The sequence below is a fragment of the Geotrypetes seraphini genome, chromosome 7, assembly GCF_902459505.1.
Source record: "Geotrypetes seraphini chromosome 7, aGeoSer1.1, whole genome shotgun sequence".
NCBI classification, from domain to species: Eukaryota; Metazoa; Chordata; class Amphibia; order Gymnophiona; family Dermophiidae; genus Geotrypetes; species Geotrypetes seraphini.
The window spans coordinates 106,818,979-106,844,264 of NC_047090.1; the positions used below are offsets into that span (position 1 = coordinate 106,818,979).

A 25,286-nucleotide genomic window follows, 5' to 3' on the forward strand; every position below is an offset into this window, starting at 1 on the left:
CGGAAGCAGCAGGGGGCATAGGCGCGGGTACCTCTGCTCTTGCTACGCCACTGCTTGCTGCTGTATACTTTTAGGAGTTTCCATTTTCACTTGATGTGAGTGAATGTCTCCTATGTGTTCTGATCAGTTTGCTTTAATTTCAGTGTCGCAGACCGAGTGGAGCTACGCAAGAAAATGAATTGTAAAGCCTTCCAGTGGTACCTAGAAAATGTCTACCCAGAACTCAAGTGAGTTAGTTGTGTACCTGAGGTTTCATCATGACTACACAGTAATTAGCATTTTCCCCAAGCACTAATTTCAGATTCAAGAGTTAGTATTGGAATGAAGTATTTTGCACTACAGAAGGAGCCAGTCTTGCTGTTCTTGAGTGTCATCTACACAGTGGATCCCTAAAGGGGAAGAGGATGTAAACCAAGCCTAGAGTACTGCAGCACAAAAAGCAGTGAAATATTTTGCACTTTTTAGAAGACTGGTGGGAGGTAAATTGTAGGGAGAGGCAGTTACAAAAAACAAAACAACCCAACCTTAAAAACAAAGGCATTGAAGAGGTAACTTGTACGGACTGACGGTTACAATATTAACTACCTTACTGAGCAGACTGGAGAGGTCGCATTGGTCTTTATCTGCCATCATTTACTAAGTTACTATGGTATCTGGAAACCTGATTTCATAGTAATATTGCACTAGTACTATCAGTCCATGAGGTTAAGATTAGATATTAGGTCTCATGCACAGTATATAGAAAGCATTTCTATAACCTGACACTACAAGTTAGGTGCCATGCACTAAATACAAGTTCTGCAATGGCATTTTGGTGCCAAGATTCCATTATAGAATGTTAATGTAAATTGCCATCAGTGCACCTATATTTAGGGGCAGCCACTTACGCCAGTTCTATGGCTGTGGCAAGATGGTGTGCCTAAACGTACCATGCAATGTGCACTAGAGAGATGCATAGGAATGGGGACGATGGGAATCCCGCGGAATCCGTGGGGATCCCGTGGGGTTCCCCCTGGAGGCATGGGAACGGAAGCACCTTTTGCAGGGCTCCTGTTGTGTACCTGTCTCCTGGCTCAGATGTCCACTTAGGCCTTCTCCTCCTTCCTTTCTGCCGTACTTGTTTCTTCATAAAGCTGCAGACAGCAGTTCCTACATACTGTCCATGGTTGATCCGAAAGCCTTCCCTGGACACAGAAGGGAGGGAGGGAGGGAGGGATGGAGCATGAACTTGGGACATAGGATGGAAGGAGGGAGGAAAAGAGATGCTAAGGTGGGGGAGGGAATGAAGAGAGAGAAGTTTTGGGCATGGGTGTGTGAGTCAGAGGAAAAGAGAGATGGTGCACATGGGGAAAGTAAGAAAGAGGAGACTTGTTGGGCATAGGGAGATAATTGTTGGACATGACAGTGGGAAAGAAGTGAGGTAGAGATGCATGGGGAAGAGAGTGATGAGAAGAATAAATGTTGGATGTGGTGGTGGAGAGGGAACAGTGGGAGAGATGGAAAGGGATACAAGAGAGAGGAATGTTGTACAAGGTGGTGGAGGAAATGGAGGGAGAGATGTGACATGGTGCTGGAGAGGTATAATACAAGGAGAAATGTTGTGAATGGGGTTGGTGGGCAGGAGTGAAAGATGCTGTATAAGGTCCAGGGGATGAGAGAGGGAGAACTGTTGGATGTAGCAGTAGAGGGGGTGGGGAGGAGAGAGATGCACCCTAGTTCCTTCTCTCTCTCTCTTTCCCTTTTCAGCAAAGGAGGAAATAAGAGAAAGAGAGAAGGTGGGCAGTGAGAGAGAGGGAGGCATATTGTACATGGGGGTGGAGAAGAGAGAGAGAGAGAGAAAGAAAGAAATGCTGTGCAGGGGTGGGGAGGGGAAAAAGAGGGAGCTTGATCCAAGTGAGGAGGAAGTAAGGATACTGTGCAATGGGAGGGAGGGAGGGAAGAGAGAAAAGCTGGACCATGGTAGGAGGAACCAATGGACATCAACTGCTTTGAAGAAGAATTTGCAGAAGACAGGAAAGCAGAACAAGATAAACTGGAACCAACTTGATGGAAAAATAAATCTCCAAACAACAAAAGTAAAAAAAAAAAAAAAAAAGGAATTTATTGACTGAAATATGTTAGCTATGGGAAATGTGTATAGCAGATATCTTTGTATTGTGTTCAACAGAAAAGGAAATGCATTTCTGGTTTTATTTCTCCAGTGTTGAAGTACTTGTTGACCCTTGCTGTAGGTGGTGGTGACCTTTTCCAAAAGGTGACTAGAACTCCCTTCTACCAAGTGCAGCAGTCACCAGCAGCATCCTTGAACCTCTGAAGTGCCAGCATCTGTGGCTTAGGGACGTTACTGCTGCCTGTCAAGCTTGGTAAAAGGGATCTTTGGTCATCTTCAGAGGAAGCCTTCAGATGATATAGCTTTAGGGCCTCATCACTGGAGTATTTATATTTTATATTTACATTAGAAGCTCTGGCAAGAGACCCATGTACAAAGTGTTGTTTCTACTAGAACCTCTAATTCAGTAGCATAATTAAATGAAATAACACAGAGAAAAAATTTGTCTCCATTCCATCCCCATGAGCTCGGTCCCCGTCTCCTCCCCGTCCCTGTGAGCTTGATCCCTGTTCCTGCCCCTGCCCCACCCCCACAAACTGTCTGATCCCAACCGCAGAAGCCTCAAATAGTTATCATTTTATATTGAACTTATTCTATCCGTTATAATAATACCCTTAGCGCTTATGTGAACTTCAAAATCCGTGGGTCCGTGATCCGTGGCACCATGCCTCCACATGCGCAGTACAACAAGCATGTGGCAGTTTGCGTACAGCGGTTTCCCCAACGACAGTTGTGTTTTGCCTGCGGTGGTTTCCCCTGCTGAAAACGGAGCCTGCGGCAGTTGAGATTTTAGTGCGGTGGTTTCCCCAGCTGCCTCCTGCCCCTACCAAAGCTGCCTCCGAAAACAAGGGACACTTCTCAGATAAGTCTGCTTGGGGAAGGAAGCTATTTTGCTTTGCTTTGGGGAAATAAGTGTGCTAGGGGAGCTGTAAACGATCTTTCATTGGTTTAGGGAATGGGGGTGAGCTGGGAAAGGGGGGCATTGAGCGATCTTGCTTTGTTATGGGGGGATGGGTGTGATTGGTTGGGGACAGGGAGCGATCTTACTTTGGGGGAAGGGGTGTGATTAGTTGGAGATATAAAGCGATCTTGCTTTGTTTGGGGGAGGGGTGTGATTAGTTGGGGCCATAGATCAATCTTACTTGGATTTGGGGGGATGGGTGTGCTTTGTTTGGTCAGGGAGCAATCTTGCTTTGCTCTGGGGGGAACGGTGCGATTGGTTGGGGACAGGGAGCGATCTTGCTTTGGGGGGGAAAATGTGATTGGTTGGGGTCATTGAATGATCTTGCCCCTCTGGCAGAGGTGACTTGATTTGGGTGTGTGAGTGGTACAGGGATCTGCTGGAAAAAGTGGAAAGCAAACATTTTTTGAGAACCGCAGCTTACAACAATAAATAAGAAAAAGAAAAAAAAGTTAAATACTGAAAAAAATGTTTACAGCTTAGAAATCAACCGTACAAAGGATATTAAAGCTTCCACGGTAAGTGTTCAGTAAATTTTGTGGCCTGTTAAGTGTACGCATCTATTCTAGCACCCGTTAATGTAACGGGCTTAAACACTAGTTAAAGTATAAAAAGAAATATTATTCTGTACAATTGTCATTTTATAAACACAAATAATACAGAGCAAGGATCAATAAAACCCCTGTCTCTCCTCCCTTTCACAAATATCCCCCTCCACTATCAAGAATACTGAATAAGCCAAATTATTACAGAATGCTACACAGAAAAATCATGCTAACAGAATACCACAGTCACACGTGACAGGAACAGTGTTAGGGGAGTGAAACTAGGGCAACTGCCCCCTGGTCAGAGAGAGCCCTAAGCCAGGTGGTAGCTAAAGAAGCACTGCCTGGGCTTTGCAGTCCCCAGTTATGTCTAACACCAGCTCTAGCAGGATACATATTTCAAATCTGATATATTCTAATCACAAAATAGAAAATAAAATTATTTTTTCAACCTTTTGTTGTCTCATTGATGGGGATAATTATATTATGCAAATATAAGGGGGGATAATAAATATGGTCTCAGGCGCTGGTCTCTGTTTTCTTTGGTCTTCTCTTAACTCACTTGCCAGGGTCTCCTGACCATTTGACATTTCTTCTTTTTCCATGCTCACCATCCATTTTCTATCTCTGTGTATGTATTGTTCAGCATCTCCCTTCTCTATGTCTCCTATACATCCCTTTCGAGTATTTCCCCTGTGCCCATCTCCCTGCCTTCATCTTCTCACCATTCTATGATCCCCTCCCCCTGTGTACAGAGAATGGGGAAAGAAAGAGAGAGAAAAATCCAGGGTGCATTTCTCCCATTTCCTCTACTGCCACATCAAACATTTCTCCCTCTCTTATCCCTCGGATCATGTGTAGTATTTTTCACCACTGCCCACCAGCCACATGCCCAACATTTCTCCTTCTATCACCCCTCTCCAGCACCATGCCACACCTCTCCCTCCATCACTATGTCCAATATTCCTCCCCCTTGCATCCCCTTCAATATGTCCCTCTTCACCAGCATATCCAACATTTCTCCCTCTTCTCTTCCCCATGTATCTCTACCTCACTCCTCTCTCTACGCCCAACAGTTTTCCTCTCTTTGCCTATCCCCATGTGCACCATCTCTTTCCCTCTCACTCACATACTCATGCCCAACAATTCTCTAGTCCCTCCCTCCTATGTCCCAAGTTAGTACCCCCTTCCTCCTCCCTTCTGTGTCCCGAGTTTGTGCCCCCCTCCCTGCCTTCCAGCCTTTGTCCCAAATTCGTGCCCCTCCCATGTTCCAACGCACTCCTTCCCCCCTCCTTTCTCCCTTTGTCCCACATTGATATCCCTTTTCTCCCTTGCTTGCTCCAGGGCTGCACTCGCACCCTTCAGAGCCGTCCAGCTGGGCTGCTTCTTCCTGCCTTCAGACACACTCACCTGCCTTCAGACACACTTTCCTATGAAGTTAGTTCTGACGTCGGAGAGATGAATTCCAGGTCAGCCACTTGCAGCGTGCAAGTGCCACTGCCTGCGTCCCTACAGAGAACAAGTGCAGCTGAAGGCAGGAAAAACCAGCCCATCTAGAAGGAGGACTGTTGAGGTAACTGGGATCCCCGGCTGATCCGGAAGGCTTCCCAGCTCTGACATCGGAGGGAAGCCTTCCATGTCGGCTTCAGTGGAGGGGGACATGCAGCTGGAGGGCAGGGCGGAGACCTGTTTACAAATGGGATCCCCAGCAGCAGCGGCAAATGACAAGTGGCTCCACATTGGGGAGAAAGGGGACGGGAGACCCACGCAGTGCCGCAAACTCCCCACAAGCAGTTAATGGTGGTAAGAAAGGAGTGGGTGTGCTTCCAACTATGGGGACAAAGCTTTTCGCCATTCTTACGGGCGGTGAAAAGTTTTGTTCCTGTGTCTGCATCAAGTCAGGTTTTGGCGTCTCTGTAGTCGCAGGCAAACCATGGCCCACTGCAGCTTGCCACAGTGTTTGTTCACCATGTCCTTCTCTATTGTGTGCGTAACTAAAAGGCACACACAATCCCATGAGGAGCCACCCACACATACACTCCCCTATAGTTGCACACTATAGCACTTACATCAGTGATCTCCAAGCTTTTTCATGTAAAGGGCCACAATGTGAAGACAAGAAAGCTCTGAGAGCCACCAAAAGATTTCAGGCTTACACATATTACTTATTTTGTAAACTGCCTTGACCTGCTTGTTCAGACTAGGTATTAAACACTGGGACAACACTTCAAGGATATAGTTTAAAAACGCACTTTATTTTGAAATGTCAACATTAGCCAATTCCATAAATGCGACACTTGAGTAACGCACAAGAGATTGTTTGCAGTTACTATATCACCTGGGCAAGACTGAAATTAACCCATTTACAGGATTTTAAGAGCATTTCAGCCACCTGTTTGAGGGTTGCAATCAATGGAGTAGCAAAGGTAAAAGGTGCCTAGGGTGGTGGTGTCTCCTCGCCCTATTTTCTGCTCCCTGCCCCCACCCCGCCATGCGCACGTGCCCCTTTCCTTCCACTGTACCTCTTTAACTTCATTGGTGCGAGCAGCATCTCCAACCTGCTGCCCACGCCAGCCTCGGTTCTCCCTTTGACATCATTTCCTGATCCTGCAACCAGGAATTGACTTCAGAGGGAGAGCCAAGGCCAGCGCAAGCAGCATCTTAGAGCTGCTGCCCAAGCTGATGAAGAGCTAGAGGCACTAGGGGGGGGGGGGTGGCAAGGCACTAGGGGGGGGGGGGTGGCAAGGCACTGACGCAGCGGGGAAGGACCAGGAGGGGTGAAGAGGAGGAGAGCTGCTGGCACCCCCACCAAGATGGCACCTGGGATGGTCCGCTCCCCCACTCCTTACACTACACCTCTGGTCACAATGGAGGACTTCAAAGGCAACATGCAGCCCTGGAGCCACACATTGGAGACCACTGACTTACATGATTCCTTATAGAATAGCGCTTGGTATATCGCACACATAAGCACCAGTTAAAGTGTCACAAGTCATGCATAACTGTACACATCCAGTTGTAAACTTGCCCTGAAATTTGTACTCCCATGGAGTGCCGACACGTGAAAGTGCCATTTTGGCCTCAATTGTAGATCTCATACCTGTCTTCCCCTTTCTCCCGCAGCAGATCTTTGTTTTGCTGTTGGGGTTTCATAACCTCCCTCTCCCCTATCATGTCTGTCTCTGTCACTGGCTCCCTGACCTGCCTATGTCCCTCCTATAGCCACGCCCCCTTTTCATTTCATATCATTGAACAAAAAGTGTCACAAGTGTGGGATAACTTGTAAGTTCCATGGCTCCACATTGTTCTCTTCTTGGATGGGCTGAGAACTTTTCAGCAGCCCCTTGTAACTTGTGCTCACTTCAGCTACATCAAGTAGGCACTTTCACATAAAATTGACCCTCCCTATGTCTACTTGGAGTTGGTTGGTTTATGGTAAACAAAATACCATTTAACAAATGTAACTAAAATTTGAAAAATCTAATTTTAACTCCCTGTTACTGCCTGAGATTCATGTTTCCTGCTCTGGCATTTATAATCAAAATATCTTTGATATGGATTACACGTTTTTGTGTACTAACTCATGTAAAGAAGATCTGAGTGCAACGGTTATTCAGAGGATTGAGATGTCATGAGATACCTTACTGCTTTCAAACTAAGAGTGCAAACATTTGGCAAGCAATAGTAATATAATTAAAATCATGCTGTTATATTGGCAATGATATACAACTTTCAGACAACCAACTAAATTGCTGTTCCCATGCAGGATTCCCGAGAAGGAGGTGGTCCCTGGGATCATTAGACAAGGTGGGAACTGCTTGGAGTCTCTGGGACAGAGCACAGCTGGAAATTCCTTGGCTACTGTGGGGGCCTGTAAAGGGACAGTTAACAACCCCTCCACACTTCAGGTAGGCCAGCTTGGTTTTACCTTAGGAAAATGGTACTGTTTGCAGTTCTCCTGTACTCTTGGTCTGTGGTGTACTGTATACCAAACCTCTCATTCCAAAACTGTGAGCACCTAAATGAACACACCTTTTGTGCACTCGGGCCATGATTTCTATAAAAGACACCTCAAGTTTGGTGCATAAATTGGCACACCGAGCCAATTTATGAGCTTAACTTAACGGTCCTTATACTAAAGCCGACAGTGCGGGTCAGCACAGTAAATTCTCCGACGCCCATAGGAACTGACTGGGCATTGGAGCATTTGCTGTGCAGCACTCAGCTGCTCGGCTTTGTAATAGGAGGTTTAATTATTTAATTAGCATAATTGTTGATAAGCTTATTAGGCTCAATATATAGTAACATAGTAGATGACGGCAGATAAAGACCCGAATGGCCCATCCTGATTCAATTTAAATGATTAGCTTAAATTAGCTGGAATAGTCTTCCACTTCAAGTTATTGAGGCCAGCAGCGTGCCTGATTTTAAGGCCAAATGGGATAGACACATGGGATCTATTCACAGAGAAAGGTAGGGGAGGGTCATTGGGGTGGGCAGACTAGGTGGGCCGTGGCCCTTATCTGCCGTCTATTTCTATGTTTCTATATTAAATTAAAATTTACCTGCTGAAGTGCAGCATTGGGCATGCCTTAAGTGTTGGCATCTAAATGCCGACTTGCTAGTATTCTACAATGGAATCTGGGCATCCAGATGCTGTTATAGAATATGCGCTAAGGGCCTGATTCTCAAAACGCGCGTCCCTATGGCAGGCAGCGGTAGGCATCCTGCCACTGTCTGGCATCCAATCAGGACGCACGATTTTTTTTAAAAAAAGTGTCCGATGCAAGCGTCTACATTGTAGGCCTCTGTAGCACGTCTATGGAGACATTTATCCAAGCTTAAGTATGCCCAAGGCAGGGTGTGGGCATGGTTTCACCAGGAAGTGACCTTGGGCAGGCTTAAGCCTCAGTATGCAAAATGCTGACCTACATTTAAGGCATCTGCCTGGGAGGATAGACACGATTCTGACTAGGATGTCGATGTGTGATTCACACGCAATTGGCATCTGCAAATATAGGTGTCCTGTACAAAATCAGGCCATTAGTGAACAGCATGCTGGTGCCTAACCTTTGGCACACTTTATAGAATTGTCTCCCAGATGATTTTTAGGTGAGACAAGAACATACATTGTAGAACAATGACTATAAGCAGCTGGGAATCAATGAAAAGTAACTTGCAGAAATATTTATTGTAGGCTTGCTTTGAAGTAGGTTGTGAAAACTGTAAGGCTGTTTCTAGCTGTTCTGCATGCCGTTTTAGATTCTTTCATTTTCAAGCGTACGCATCGTTTTACCTGTGAAGACTGATTAACAATAAACTGTTTATCAAGACCATTGTCTCCACGGTGCCATTTTGTTTTCTGGTTGCTCCCTTTGGACTGTGGAACTATTTGGTGATTTTCTTCCGTTTGCCTAGCAAATGATTGATAATTCTGCTCAACAGTCCAACTCCCAGAATATCTCCTTACCTTCCTTCTTTTGTCCAGATAAAATTTTATCCAGATAAAATTTAAATTCTACTGTATACTATTTAAAACCATAAACGGAGTCAGCCCAATCTACCTAAACAACCGCCTCATCCAAACAACTTCTACCAGGCATAGAAAAACACACACCCCATTCATCTATCCTCCAATCAAAGAAGTAAAACGGAAAAAACTATACGACGGCCTACTAGCCACTCAAGCAGCAAAAATAGATAACCGAATCTCCAACCTATTGATAACAACCCCAGACTACAAGATGTTCAGAAAGGAAATAAAAACTATACTCTTCAAGAAATCCCTTAACTAAGCTTAATACCACGAATGCCACTTCTTACCTTCCCCTCCCTTACCCCTGATCCTACGTATCCCTCTCTTGGAAAATACCTTTGATCTAAATTTGTAACCCTTCTTCCATAACTCTTTTGTAATCCACTTTGAACTGAAAGGTAATGGCGGAATAGACATCTGTAATGTAATGTAATGTAATAACATCTGGGTGGTCATTTAAAGTTCTGGATTGGTCGGAATTTGTAAAGCGAAAAATGTATCCAAAGTTAATCCTATAAATGGGACTTGTATACCACTATTTTTTGTTTTGTTTTGTGGTTACACATTCAAAGTGGTTTACACATATACAAGTACTTATTGGAGCAGCACTGGGATTCAGTCTCACAACCTCTGGGGCAGAGGCAGCAGCTCTACCACAGGACCACTCCGTACCCTACATTTTAGATTTGGACTTCTCTGTAGGTAGTTTGTGTTAGTTTGCTTTATGTGAGTTGAAACTGATGTGCCAGGTTCATGGATTATAGAAACAATTCACTTAATCCCCCATTGCCCCAGGTACATTAGATAGAGTGTGAGCCTGCCAGGACAGAGAGGACAAATGCTCAAGTACCTGAATATAAACCACTTAGACTATAAATGGTGTATAAATACTACAAATGAATAAAATAAATAAATATATGCCACGCATGTGTAAAACTCCATTGATTTAAAAGACTGTATGGCCATGTCGTGATCTAAGAGCAGAGGCCAGGCGATTGATTTACCATTGTCCTAGAAGCTTGAGAATATACTATCAGTATAATGAATGACTTTTATTCCCAAGTTTATTCAAATTTGATATACCACTTAAAAATTGTCAAAGGGGTTTACGTTACATTTTTAAAAAGTATAAAAATTTTGGGGATATATAATTAAGACGTAAACCAAAACAAGATAGACTGAGACACATAGGAAAGAGGGGTAGAACTACAGTTGTAATAGGAAAGAAAAACAAAGCGGGTTGACGCATTGGGGGAGGGAAGCTATGCTCTTCCTTATTTAATTTTAAGGGAAGTAGGTGGTCTAGGACGGAAAGGCTATCATATGTCGTAAGTGTCCATGAATAAAAAAGATTTTAGGTTTGTTTTAAATTTATCAATATTTTCTTCCTTTCTTAAGTAGAGTGGTAGTGAGTTCCAGTGTACAGGTGCGGTAACTGAAAAGATACGCTTCGGGGTGGTGTCGTAAAAAAGGTGTCTAATGGGTGGAACATGTAAAAGGAATTGATTGCTACACCCTAGAGTTCTTGATGAGCCCTAGGGGACAAGTAATCTATCAATAAAACCCGGAATATGCAAAATTTGTGTTTTGAATGTAAGAATGTTTTCTCTATTCTTTACCATCTAGGAGTGGGTTTTCAGTGATCCTTTAATCAGACAACAGGACAAGTGTCTCTCGATCACATCCTTCTCTACTGGATCCATGGTCATGCTGGAGTCATGCAATCAAAAAGATGGTAGACAGGTACCATACTCTTTTATTGGATTAATGACACTTACTGCCAAACACAAAACCGAAAGCATCAGGTTGTGTAATTTGGCATCTAAGCACCTGCGAGTCTCTCTGTACGAATGAAATGCATTGTCCATTATATATTGTTTTGAAAATACAGTATTCGCATACAGGGAAGTGGTGATGACTGAAGCTCTTCGGTTTCCAGTATTCCGGTGTGTGTGTCAGCTACAGAGTTGAATGGTGTGGGAGTGTGTGGTGCAGTGGTTAGAGCTTCAGCCTCGGCACCCTGAATTTGTGGGTTCGCACTGCTCCTTGTGACCCTGGACAAATCACTTAATCCCCAGGTACATTAGATAGAGTGGGAGCCCACCAGGACAAACAGGGAAAAATGCTAGAGTACCTGAATAATTTGTAATTAATATACCAGAAATATAAAGCCAAAGGTAAATCTAAGCGGTTTACAATAAAAATTTAAAATAAGTAAATATAAATATTAAATAGGGTAGGGAACAAAAAAATAAACAAAACATAAAATACAGTTAAAACAGTCGAACCAACAAAAAAAATATGAGGAAAGGAAGGAGTCAGTAAGTTACAATAAGCAAAAAAGGTCGGGGAAAGGGAAGGAATGAACAATATGGTAAGGGAAAAAGCTAAAATTTGTTCTGCCCACATTAGTTGAGACAAAGCCAAAGATGGAACCTTAGAGAAAGATTACCTAGAAAATTAAGAACTGAAAGCCAAGGAGAAGTGGTATGCCTTTAATTGTGTCTTGAAATTCACAAATGATTTTTCTGAACGGAGATAAAAAGGCAGAGAATTCCAGAGAGTGGGAGCCATGACAGAGCTCATTCATGAAAAAGCCCATTGAACACAATCCAAGGGGAGGGTTTTTTCCCCCCACTGTGATCCAATAGGTTTCCATTCACACTGCATCCAGTGATCTGAAGACACTAATGAGCACTTAGTGCCACTGGGCTTAGGAAAGCAAGTTAATCATATTGTCACTTGGGAAAATACTTTTGGGGTTTTTTTAAACTTAAAAGGAACAATGATTATAAAGAATGGCTTGACCTTGTGAGCTATGAGTGTCAGTCAAACTATGTGTACCCCATTTATATAGCACTAATTTCCGTGAAGAACTAATGGAGCCTACTTTCCAAGATGCACACATCTGTGATCTATATATGAAGCAGGATCACCAAAATGACCCTCTAGATCCACAGAGAAGAATATTCTGGATCATGCTTCTAACTTAAACTCTATCTGGCAGTATGAATAATGGAAACTGAACTTGCTAATCATTAGGCTGGAGGAGTCCCCTCTTCAAATTAAGTGCAGTATAAAGGGCCCTGCAGTGAGGAACCTGAGGTCTTAGAACATAAGAACACAAGACTAGCCTTATTAGGTCAGACCCATCTTCACGATGGCCAATCCAGGTCACTAGTGCAACATTCCATGCTACTGATCCAGGGCAAACAGTGGCTTCCCCCATGTCTGTCTCAATAACAGACTATGGACTTTTCCTCCAGGAAATTGTCCAAACCATTCTTAAAACCAGCTACGTTAACTGCTCTTACCACAACCTCTGGCAATGCATTCCAGAGCTTAAATATTTCCTCCTATTGGTTTTAAAAGTATTTCCCTGTAACTTCATCGAGTGTCCCCCCTACTCAGGATTTTGTAGACTTCAATCATATTTCCCCTCAGCTGTCTCTTTTCCAGGCTGAAGAGCCCTAACTTCTTTAGTCTTTCCTCATACAAGAGGAGTCCCATCCCCTTGATCATCCTGGTTGCTCTTCTTTGAACCTTTACTAGTTCCACAATATCTTTTTTGAGATAAGGTGACCAGAATTGAACACAATATTCAAAGTGAAGTCGCACCATGGAGCGATACAGAGGCATTATGACATTCTTAGTCTTGTTAACTATCCCTTTTTATATTAATAATTCCTAACATCTTGTTTGCTTTTTTTGGCCGCAGCCACACACGGGGTAGAAGGTTTCAGCGTGTTGTCTACAATGACACCAAGATCTTTATCTTGGGTGCTGACCCCCAAGATGGACCCTAGCATCTCATAACTATAATTTGGGCTATTCATCACTTTGCATTTTCCAAATTTCATCTGCCATTTGGACGCCCAGTCTTTCAATTTCCTAAAGTCTTCCTGCAGTTTTTCACAACCTGCATGCGTTTTAACAATTTTGAATAGTATAGTATCATTTGCAAATTTAATCACCTTACTCATTGTTCTAGTTTCCAGATCATTTACATATCAATAAGTTAAATAGCACCAGTCCCAGTACAGATCACTGTAGCACCACTATTTTTCTTCCTTCATTGAGAAAGATACCCATTTAATCCTATCCTTTGTTTTCTATCTAGCAATAATCTTCAAAGACCAGCTTAATTGTGCTGTACTTAACACCAAATCCTCTCCCAATGCAGAAATACTAGCCATCTCCCTCACCTCTAAATCCCTGGCCTCCTCGCTAACTATCACTCTATTTTATATCCCGCCCAAAAAATGGTCCCTAGCCAAAGAGGACCTCGCTGATTCCTTATTAACTAACTATCTAACAAGTCCTTACAACCTTCTATGTGGAGACATCAACATCCACCTGGAGCAAGCAGACCAACCAGAAGTTTCTGACTTCTGGTCACTCGCCTCCCAACTAGGCTTCTTCAAAACCCCCCCCCCCCCCCCAATCAAAACTCACCAAAAAGGCCATCAGCTAGACCTGGTTACTTTCTCCTCCAACGAGCCTACCAACCCAAAAATATACTAGAAACAAGCCAACTGGACAGACTCCCTATGGTCTGACCACAGACTATGCGACTTTTCCATGGGCTGCCAACAAAAACACTCAAAAAACAGCAAAACAAGAAACATCACAACCCACACTACCAGAGGAATGATAGACCCAGTGGAATTCTGGTCTCGCTACTACACGTACATAAAACAAAACGAAGAAACAGATCAACTCATGTCCGCCTGGATCATTGACAGCACAAACATTTTAAATTAAATTGCCCCTATAAAAACCCGCCACATCAGAACCACAAATCAGGAGGGATGGTTCGACTCAGAGCTGCTACTGTTAAAGAGGGACCTCAGAAAGTCAGAAAGATCATGGATAAAGTCAGGAACCCAGGAACTCAGAACTGCCTGGAGACTCAAACTAAAAACTTACAAAAACCTTACCAAGGAAAAACGAAAAAAATTCTACTCCCACATAATTGGTAACATTACAACCAACAGCAGCAACCTCTTTAAACTCGTCAATAACCTTTACAACATCGAAACACTTACTAACAACCATGAAGAATCAACACTAACCGCCAACACCCTAGCGAATTTCAACTCCAAGATCCTAAAACTAAGATCATCATTACCTACCTTGACCAATCCCCTGGAGCTCTTTCCCATCCTCCCTGACATCGATATAGCTAAACCAGACCAAGGGTCTAGATCCAACTTAAACTGGAACCAATTTACCACAATCGACTGGAAAACCTTCAACAAATATTATAACAAATACACCAACTCCTTCTGCAAACTAGATACCTGCCCCCCAAAGTTATGAAAACGGCTCCGATCCACTTCAAAGCAAACATGCTATCATGGGTCAACTCCCTACTATCCGCAGGAAACTTTCCATCAGAGCACGGCCATATCTTAATAACCCCAATCATAAAAAGCATAAAGGAACCTTCCAACTCACCTTCCAATTACAGACCAATTACTAGCATACCGCGATTCACCAAAATTGCGGAAGGGGCAGTAAAAGCAAAACTCTCCGCATACCTGGAAAAATTCAATATCCTAAGCGACAATCAATCGGGCTTCCGCACGGACCACAGCACAGAGACCATTATAGCCTCCTTACTTGACCACTTGCACATACTCTTCAGTCGGGGCTCCAGCGCCCTGATCTTGCAATTTGACCTGAGCAGTGCGTTTGACTTAGTCGACCACACTATTCTCCTGGAATGCCTGGCCCACATTGGCATCTCCGACCAGGTCCTCAGCTGGTTCCAAGGGTTTCTACGAAACAGATCCTACAGGGTACGCAAAAATGACAATTTCTCCTACAGCTGGGTTAACTCCTGCGGTGTGCCCCCACCCTGTTCAATATCTACCTCGCCTCCCTCAGTAACCTCCTTCACAAACTCAAGCTCAAATTCTTCATCTATGCAGATGACATCACAATTGTCATCCCTCTAACCAGCCTATCCCAGGAACTTCTCACCTACATCACTAGCATACTCAGTCAGATAGAACTCTGGATGCTCTCCTTCAGACTAAAACTAAACCCGGACAAAACAAAATTCTTCCTGGCCACCCCCAAAGACAAAATCAAAGACACCACAATCCAAGTGAAAGAATTGGTTTTCCCATTCGAACAAACATTAAAAATACTAGGAGTCACGCTTGACAAACATTTATCCCTAGAAAATCACACCGACCTCACTGTTAAGAAAGGCCTTTCGGCGCTCTGGAAACTCCGTACCATAAAGAAATACTTTGATGACACCGCATTCTGCCTACTGGTACAATCCTCTATTCTCAGTATACTGGATTACTGCAATATCGTTTACCTGAGCTCCACAAAGAAAATCACCAGAAGACTAAAACTGATTCAAAACACAGCCGTCCGCCTCATTTTCGGCCTGAACAAATGGGAACACATCACTCCCTTCTACCACCAACTGCATTGGCTACCTTTCGAATCCCGAGTCCTTTTCAAGTTCGCCTGCATTTGCTACAAAACAGTATTTGGTCTTTCACCAAAATACCTCTCCCCCCATTTCACTATGTATTGCACCAATAAGAAATCCCGCAGAATTCAGATGTTTGCCTTCCCCTCCATAAAATTATACCAGCTCAAAAGATTCCTCGACAAAACCTTCGCCTTCCAGGCGGCTAAGCTGAACCCTTGGCTAGCCCAAATGATGCTTGAGGCCTCGACCTACCTCGACTTCAGAAAACTTCTCAAAACATACCTTTTCCGTGAACAGGACCCTTAACCCTTATTCCCCGCAACAATCCAACTCCCCCCACCCCCTCCTTTCTCTCCCCCTCCCCTCCCTTGGTTCCCTCTCCCTCCCTCATCTCTTCCAATCCAACTATGCTAAACCTCTGCTAAAACCCCAATACTTCCTTCCTCGTTGCTTGTAATTCCGACAAAATTTTGTAAATCCGTGTTCAGATCGGATCCTAATTTAATTGATATGAACTGCCTAGAACTCTTTGGGTATGGCGGTATATAAGAACTTAATAATAATAATAATAATATCCGATATCCAATTCCTAATCCACAACTGAACATTGCCTCCTATCCCATGTCTCTTTAATTTTCTTAAGAGCCTTTCATAGAAACTTTGTCAAAAGATTTCTAAAAATCTAGATATACTATATCAACTGGCTTACCTTTATCCACATATATATTCACACTTACAAAGAAGTCAAGAAGATTGGTAAGGCAAGATCTCCCTTGGCTGAACCAATGCTGCCTCTGTCCCATTAAATCATGTTTGTCTATGTGTTCTATAATTTTATTTTTTATAATTTTTTTCACTATTTTGACTGGAACAGAAGTTAGGCTTACCGATCTGTAATTTCCCAGATGGAACTCTTTTTAAAAATTGATGTAACATTGACCATCCTCCGATATTCAGGTACTACAAACAATTTTAGCAACACTTTACAGATTACTAATAGCAGATCAGCAATTTTATGTTTGAGTTCTTTCAGTACGCTAGGATGTATACCATCCGGTCCGGGTGATTTATCACTTTTTAACTTGTCAATTTGGCTTAATACATCTACCAGATTTCACTAAGATTTCTTTCAGTTCCTCCGCGTCATCACCCTTGAAATTCAGGTAGATCTTACATCTTCTTCCATAAAGACCGAAGCAATGAATTCATTCATCCTTTCCGCTATGGCCTTATCCTTCCTGAGTGCCCATTTTGCACCTTGATCATCCCATGGTCCCACATATTCCCTCGCCAAGGGGTTTAGGGCACAAGGGCAGCTATGGCTGTGTATAAGGGGTGGTGCATCTTAGATGAACAGCTTGGTCATCTGTTAAAGACTACAAATATCCCACAAGTGGACAGGCTTGACCAAGCTATTGCTCAGTCAGTGGGCCAGTCAGCAGTGATGACCACAGTCTGTTCTGTTATGATACAGGGGTTCCTGGATCAGAAGCATTAGAACCATTACTAGATTGCGCACCTCATGCACCTCTGAAGGAGTGGATCAGAAAGAATACAAGCTCCTCAAGAGTGTCAGGAGATGTAGCAGCAAGACGTTTACATGTGAGGAGTGGACAACTAGATTCAGGTGGACAGAAGTAGAAAGCAACGTGGACCCAGAGACAAATAGTCAAACTAACCTATCTCTGCCTCACTACTTCCAAATCTCTTGTCATCAACAGCTCTGCAGGAAACTGGAAAAAAAAAAATCCAGCAGCAATCCACTATAATTTTGTCTTGTGCATCCAGAAATAGAAGGTGAAAGAACATTGGTGGCTTCAGAATGTTATTTTGCTGAAGAATTAAAGATCTAAAAAAATATAGAAATTGACCAAAGATCATCAAGAATTCAATGTCAGTAAGGAAGAAGAAACAATTCAGGAGTTGTGCCAAGCCTGGTAGAGATAGACGGGAGGCATCCAGGAAGCACATAAAGCTGCAGCCACCACCTCTAATGTTAGGGAGAAAGGAAGGGACCAAAGAGAGATGCTTTTTCAGCCTCCACTATTCATCTATCCTTTACCCATGCAAGAGCTGGAAGAGATAGAGAAAAATATGTGAGGAAGGTGGTGTGGAAAGGGGGAAAAATGACTGGAAGGAGAAAGAAAGGAGAAAATGGAGAAAGGGGAGAGAATGGAAAGAGAAGGGTCAAAATGCCTAGAGGGAAAGAGAGAAGGAGAGATTGGAGGGAAGGAGGGAGGGAAGGATCAGAGAAGGCTTGGAAAGATGGAGAGGTGTGAGATGAAAAGAGAAAAAGAAATGGCAAACATTGCATCATGGGAGTAGAAAAACCATAGAAGTGTCGGTCAGTCCTCTCACATATGGGAGTTGTATGGGGAGATGTATGGCTGGTGACTCTGTGGGGGGATATAACATCACCACTTGCTGATTTCATTGTACTGTTACTGTTTGCTATGCAACAAAGCTGTGGAATTAGCATCGGTCTGCAGGGACCATTAGCCACAACCATTGTGTATGCTGAACATTCTTTTTTCTGTAAGTCATGGCAAGCTGCTCTGGGAAAAGTAAAATGGAAAAAGCAGTGAATTACCAAAGAGCATTAAGGTAAAAGTGACTCTGTGGGGACAGGAGCTCTCTCTCTCTCTCTCTTCCATCTATGTTCAGGTCTGGAGGAGTGTTACTTTTCTTTCCAACTCCTATCACACTGAAGAGCTACCAAAGAGGGTAAGGGTGAACATTTTTTTTTTTAATCTATCCATGTGGCCTGTGGCAATATGGATGCTCGTAGACTGGCTCAAAGCAGAGCCCCAGCTATTTTCATTGAGCATTTTAACCATTTTTAAAATTACTTTTATGTAACATTACAAGTGCGGAACAGGCTGAAAAAGGTGATTTCAGACGTATTCAGCACCAAGGTTGGTGTTGGGGGAGGGGGGCAAAAACTGGGCATTGCTCTATGTCAGCTATAGGAGCATAGGGCAATGTATCTCAGCTTGGTCCTGGCGTACGCCCTTGTCAGTAAGATTCTCAGGATATCCACAATGAATATGCATAAACTTGATTTGCATACATAGCCTCCATTATATGAAAATTTCTTTCATGCATATTCATTGTGGATATCCTGAAAACCTGATTGGCAAGGGGGTACTCCAGGACCGAGTTGAGATACACTGCCCTGTGCTCCTATAGTTTAGGAAGCCTAAGCCTGTCCGAAGTTGAAGAAGATAAAACCTGCCCATAGGTTTTGAGCCCCTTACAAATTTCTATTCTGGATCCCAGCATGTCTAATTGCAACCCTTCTTGACATTTGAAGGAAATCTACTTTTTTCTGATAGCTGAATAAGTTTCCTATTTTCTATCTCATACCCTCCCTAAAGGCTGTGCTGTGGTGTGGAAGCACGATACACAGAAAGTTTGAGTCTTATGGCTAAGGTTACCAAATTTTGCATCTGGTAAAGGAGGACACATGGCCCTCATTCCACCCTCAGGCCTGCCCCCGTTCCACCCCTAGGTCTGCCCCATTCCACTCCCCAACCCCAGCCCCACTCAAACCTGGTCTCTTCAGACCAGGTCTGGAATGCATCTGCACATGCGCGCATGCATGTGAAATCACTTCTTCGTATCCATGCATGCACGGATGCATGCCACACGCAGCCCTGTCTTTTGAAAAGTCGTCTGGATGCCCAGGCAGTCCTCAAAGAGGACATGTCCGGGTAAATCCAGGCGTCAGGTAACCCTACTTATGGCTTTGAGTAACAAAGCTTATGGATTATTGCTTATCACTAATATGTCTTTTAATATTTTCTATTGCTTTTGGAAAAATTTTATTCTACTCAGTATTAATATAAACAGTCTGATATGTATGATTTGTAGAAATGTGCGTAATGTAGGGAGATCAATCGAGGGAGACCATCTTTGATAACTTTTACCCAAGATGCCACTTGCCCTAGAGCTGACTCTGACAATTATAATTTGTCAAAACAATCATAGAGCACTGTGAAGTCTTGTTGTTGCCATGGCTTTCTATTAACATCTATTAGTTGCTGTCATGTCAGTGCAAGTTGTTTTGTTGTTTCTGAGATAATGGCCCAGTGCCCATATAAATTTGTTCCAAATTTTGAGTTACATTGTAATTGCATGATTGCTTCTTTCAACATGCCTTTAGGCTGGATAGGAACACATTGTTCCAATTTTACATCATGCATTCTGCACCCTTCTAAAGCTTGGTAAATTTTGTTTAGTTTTCCTATATTTTATGTATGGCCATGGGGGAGGGGTAATATTTAGGGCTACATGTTAATTACAATTAATGGTGTGATAAACATGTTAATTATTAATTGTGATAAAAATTAATTGTGTGCAGCCCACTTTCTGCCTCTCTTCCACCTTAACGCATGGCCAGGTATCTCTCCCTCCCCTCCCCTCCCCTCCCCTCCCAGACCCATTACAGCTCGCTCTTTCCTCCATCACACCAGTACCCAGCGTACCTTTGAAGCCAGTCCTACAATGCCAGTGGCAGCCATAATGAAAAGCTGCCTGCAGGCTGCACTAAGCCTTTCCCATGACCCATCCTGCCCCTTTTGATGCAACTTCCCGTTTTCAGATGGATGGGCTTGGTCAGAGGAAAAGGCCCTGTGGAGCCCATAGGAACCTTTCAGTACAGCTGGTGCTGCAAGACTGAAGATTGACTTCAAAGGTATACAGTACAAGGTGCAGAGTGCAGGGGTTGGAGAGAGTGAGTTGTAGTTGAGTCTAGGACAGAGCGAGTGAGCTGCAGCTGGATCTGAGAGGGTATGGAGAGATGCTGAACAAGGTGTGTGTGTGGGGGGGGGAGGAAATTAAAAGAGAAATGGGGCAGGGCCAAGATGAGAGGGAAGGAAGAAAAGCCCCTGAGGGAGATAAGGCTGAAGAGATTGAAGGGGAGGGAGAAAAGAGAGAGAGAGAGATGACCAGATGGTAGTGGGGAGAGAGAGAGTTAGATCTGAGGGTAGAGGGGAAAGAAAGATAAAGAGAGACTTAGATTGGGTGTGTAGAGGAGGGAGAGAGAGAAAGTTGGATCTGGGGGTAGAGGGGGTTGAAGGGAGAGAGAGAAAAAGAGTTGGACCTGGAAGGAGGGGGAGGGAGGGAATGAGAAATAGAGAGAGAGAGAGAGAGAGAGAGTTGGACCTGGGGGAGGGAGAAAGGAAGTTAGGGGGAGCTCTTGGAGATCTGGGCTCCTCCTTTGGGCTTAGCCCCCCCTCTAAAGCTGCAGTACTTGTTCAGTGGCTGGTGAGATATCTGAAGCCCCAGCAGCCGAAGAAATCTGCTGCCTGAGTCGCCCCCTTCATCCTCATACTGCCTCAGGAGCAGTGGCGTACCTAGCATGTGTGACACCCGGGGCCCATCATTTTTTGGCACCCCCCCCCCCATCTGTACGAAAAATATGATTTTTAGTAACAAGCCACACGTCACACATGAGTACCTAGGAAAAGGCAGCATCTTACATACTGCAGTGAGAAGTACAACAGCAATACACCCATTGTAAAACTAAACAAGCCAGACTAGTACAGATCAATCCTGTAGTCAGTCCTAACAGAAAACCATGTCTTTCGAACACACAGAAATAAGAAAACACCTTCACCTACTCTGGAATGACATCACAAACTAACCCCTCCCCCTTTTACAAAACTGTAGTGTAGATTTTAGCCACGGTGGTAACAGCTCTGACGCTCATAGAATTCTGAGCATCAAAGCGGCTACCACCACGGCTGGCGCTAAAAAACGCTCCACAGTTTTGTAAAAGGGGGGATAAAATAGAAATACAGAGACAAAGGTTAAATTGAACCAGCAAGAAGCTGGATTCTGCATACAATGCAACACCGTAGAAACAGTGACACATGTCTCCTAAAGCAATAAATAAATAGAAAATTTTTGTTCTACCTTTGTCTTCTCTGGTTTCTGCTTTCCTCATCTTCTTGTTACTCTCTTCCTTCTATCCACTGTCTGCCATCTCTCTGCCCCTATATGGCATCTTCTCCTTCTATGCCCCTTCCAGAAACTGTATGCCTCCCCCTTCCATCTCTCCTTTCACCCCCATTGGTCTGGTATCTGTCTCCTCTCCTTCTGCCCTGCTCTGGCATCTCTCTCTCCACTCCCTTCCTCCTGTTCTTCCCTGGTCTTCCTTCTCAATTTATTTTCTGCCTCTGTCTAAATTCTTTTTTACTATTCAGTCCTCAATTTCCCTCTTTCACTGTGTCTACCTATAGCTTGCCATCTCTTTCCCTCACCCCTTCCAGTATAACTCTATCCTCTTCCCTCAATCCTGCATGTGCCCTTTTTTTTCTTTTTCCTCCCCACTTCCTTCCAGCATCTGCTCCCCCTTTCCCTCACACTTCCATTCAGCAGCTGTCCCTCCTCTCCCCCACACTTCCATTCAGTGTCTGTTTCCCTCTCTTTACCCCTTCCATCTACTGTTCACCCTCTATCTCGTCCCTTCCATTCACTGCTCTCTGTGCTCTTTCCATCCAGTGTCCACTCTCTCTCTCTCTCTCTCTTCCATATGGCATCTTCCCTCTTTCTATGCTCCTTCCATAAACTATCTATCCCGTGCCCCTTCTCTCCTTTGTACATGAATGATTTCAACTCTGTCACCTCTCCGTTTTTCTCTCTCTGTCACCACCCCTCCCCTATGCTCTGGCATCTCTCTCTTCTCCTTTCTTTCCTTCCCACCTCACGGTCTGGCATCATCCCTTCCCTGATTCCCAGCATCTCTCTCCTTTCCTTTTCTTCCATCTTTCCCTCCCCCTCCATGCTCTGACATCTCCTCCTTCCTTTTCCCTTGATCTGGCATACCTTCCTCCTTCCCTCCATGCCCTGGCATCTCTTCTTCCCTCCAAGCCCTGGCATCTTCTTTCATTCCCTTCAGTTGGGTACGTCAAATTCTCTCCCCCTCTGCTCCCTTTCCTCCTTCTGTCACCCAAGGCAGCAGCAGCATTCACAATTCACTGCTGTTGCCTGCTTCAGGCCTTTCTCTCTGTCGGGTCCTGTCTTCATGAAAACAGGAAGTAGGCAGGACCAGGCAGAGAAGAAGGCCTGAAGCCGGCAACAGCAGCGAATTGTAAAAGCTGCTGCTGCCTGAAGAAGGTAATGGCGCCAGGCCTTTGAGCACCGAGGCAGACGCTTGTCCCCCCTCCCAGCCGAACCCCCGCTGACCCTCCTATCTCTCCCCCCCAAGTGAACCCTTCTGACCCTCCCAGTGAGAGCAGCAAACCTCCCTCCAGTAGCATCGACAACCACAGCGCTAAACAGGCTGCTTCGCGGCTTTCTCCTGCCGGTGAAGCATCACTGATGATGTCATCAGTGACGTCATCAGTGATGCTTCACCGGGAGGAGAAAGCTGCGAAGCAGCCTGTTTAGCGCTGCGGTTGCCAAGCTACTGGAGGAAGGTTTGAGCTCTCGCTGGGAGGGTCGGAAGGGTTCACTCGCTGGTCACCTTAAGTAAGGAGGGAGGGAACGCGATAGGGACCGGGCCAGCTGTGCACCCCCCTAAGGCTTCACCCGGGGTGGACCACCCCCCCATGCCCCTCCTTGGTACACCATTGCTCAGGAGTGAAGAAGGCAGCAGCATGCCTCCAGCCACCAACACTTACACTCTTCAAGCATTCTGAATTCATGCATGAACTGAGCATGATCAGGAAGTGCTGGCATTGGCTTCCCACTGAGACCGAGAAGCAGGGATGGAGGAAGGGAAGGAACAGAGGGCCAAATCATGGGCCAAATCTAATTACCCCGTGGGCCTGAGTTTGATACCCCTGATCTAGAGCATGGGTTTAAAAAATAGTGAATTAGAAGGGATTGGCAAGAGAAACATGTCTGCCACTTTGTAGATGTTTTTCTTTTTTGAAAATGGACCACATAGTCTTCATCCTTTAGCCCCACCTATAACAGTCTTATGTCCCCTGCTCTCCCTCCCCACCAGAAATATATCCATATAACCAAACTCACAGTAACAATAGAAAGCTAATTTTAAAAACTTACAGTTCCCTGATGATTCTTGCTGACCCAATAGTTAAGATTTGTGTTTGTTTTAAAACTAATTGTTAAACATGACAAATAAGACCATTTTTAGCTCATATGCCTTTAAATCAGCTTAATAATTGTGGCCCTAGAATAAACTCAGTCCTCATTTGTGCCATTCGTTTTCAGCAGTAGAATAGTCTGTAATACTAGATACAACGGAGATAGTTTGGGAGAGAAAGAGGAAGAAGGAAGAATCAAAAAAGCACTTTACTATTCATGTTGAAACGTTTTGACAAGCAGCCAAATAAGCTTATCCCTTTTCTCAAATCCTATGACTATGGACGTCAGCAGCTCAGAAAGAAACTGAAAACAACCACCAGCAAGCTTACCATTTTCTCTTGTGTAGAGGAAATAGATAGCAAAAAAATTGGAGGCTTTGAAAAGTTAGTGTAGTGGGCTTTGATCCTGGCATAGCCAGGCAATGTCACTACAGCTCCTTGTGACATTGCCAAGTCACTTAGGCCCAAATTCTGTAACCCGCGCCTGTTAGGCACCTATTATGGAGGCACCCATCTAAACTGAACAAGAAGCTCAGTTAAGCTTTTTAATTAGCAATAATTGAAACTTAGGCGATTCTGTAACAAGGCGCCTCTAGAAATTTAGACAGCCTTCAAAAAAATAGGCGCTATGCATGTTAGGCTTGGGTGTGGCTTTGTGTTAGGCACCTTGTTACAGAATCGCTGCTCTTAAGCATGCTTAAGAGCTCACATGGGCGCCTACCTTTAGTTGTGCCTAGAGCTGGCCTATGTATTGGGCACCTCCAAAATAGGTGCCCCAAATAGGTGCCGCTCAGCGCGATTCAAAACACCGCACCCAATTTTACTTGAATTGTGCTGAACAGTGCCTAACTTTTGGGCGCCTCTTATAGAATTTGCCCTTTAACCTTTCATTGTCCCAGGTACAAAAACTTAAGATTATGAGCCCACTAAGGACAGGTACCTGTATATATGTGTACAGCACTGCGTACCTCTAGTAGCACTATTGAAATGATTAATAGTAGCATTCAAAGGTCAAAATAGAGCTCAGAGAGAAAGAAAGAGAAGGGCAGCAGTCTTGAGAGAGGGTTCTATAAAGAGTTACCAATATATTAGACACCATAAATGCACATAAAATGCCCAGAATACTGACATAGACCCCCCTTTTACAAAACCGTAGCATGGTTTTTAGCGCCGGATATGGCAGTAACAGTTCTAAAGCTCAGAGTAATTCTATGAGCATCAGAGCTGTTACTACTGCAGCCAGCACTAAAAACTGCGCTATGGTTTTGTAAAAGGGGGAGGGGGATAGTTATTTATTAAAATGCATGTAAACAAATAAGATAGCTTTGTATCTGAATAATGCTGCTGAAAATCTGTGGATGGTCCTGGGGTATATTTTACATATAGATAAAGACACACACATCTGTTAGATCAAAAATGTTTTCATCGCAATTAATCAGATTTGGATAGTGTCGCTGAATATCCCCTCTGACCGCTGTGGCATCATCTGGGCTGTCAAATCGATAGCGATGATGTTCAGCCTACTACCTGATTAGTTAACCGGGTAGTGGACTGAATGTTGGAGGGAGGGTTATTTTTGCCGATCCCTTCCATGAAGCACCCCCAAGAGCTTCTCCC

General features: G+C 44.1%; 1 protein-coding gene across 1 annotated transcript in view; it reads left to right on the forward strand.

The window, feature by feature from the left end:
* GALNT16 (polypeptide N-acetylgalactosaminyltransferase 16) overlaps positions 1-25,286 on the forward strand; it is a 316,815-nt gene that overhangs the window by 257,507 nt on the left and 34,022 nt on the right. The window contains exons 12-14 of the mRNA XM_033950875.1: positions 144-227; positions 7,383-7,524; positions 10,779-10,895. Coding sequence (XP_033806766.1) covers positions 144-227; positions 7,383-7,524; positions 10,779-10,895 — 343 coding nt within the window. The remainder of the gene's footprint in view (positions 1-143; positions 228-7,382; positions 7,525-10,778; positions 10,896-25,286) is intronic.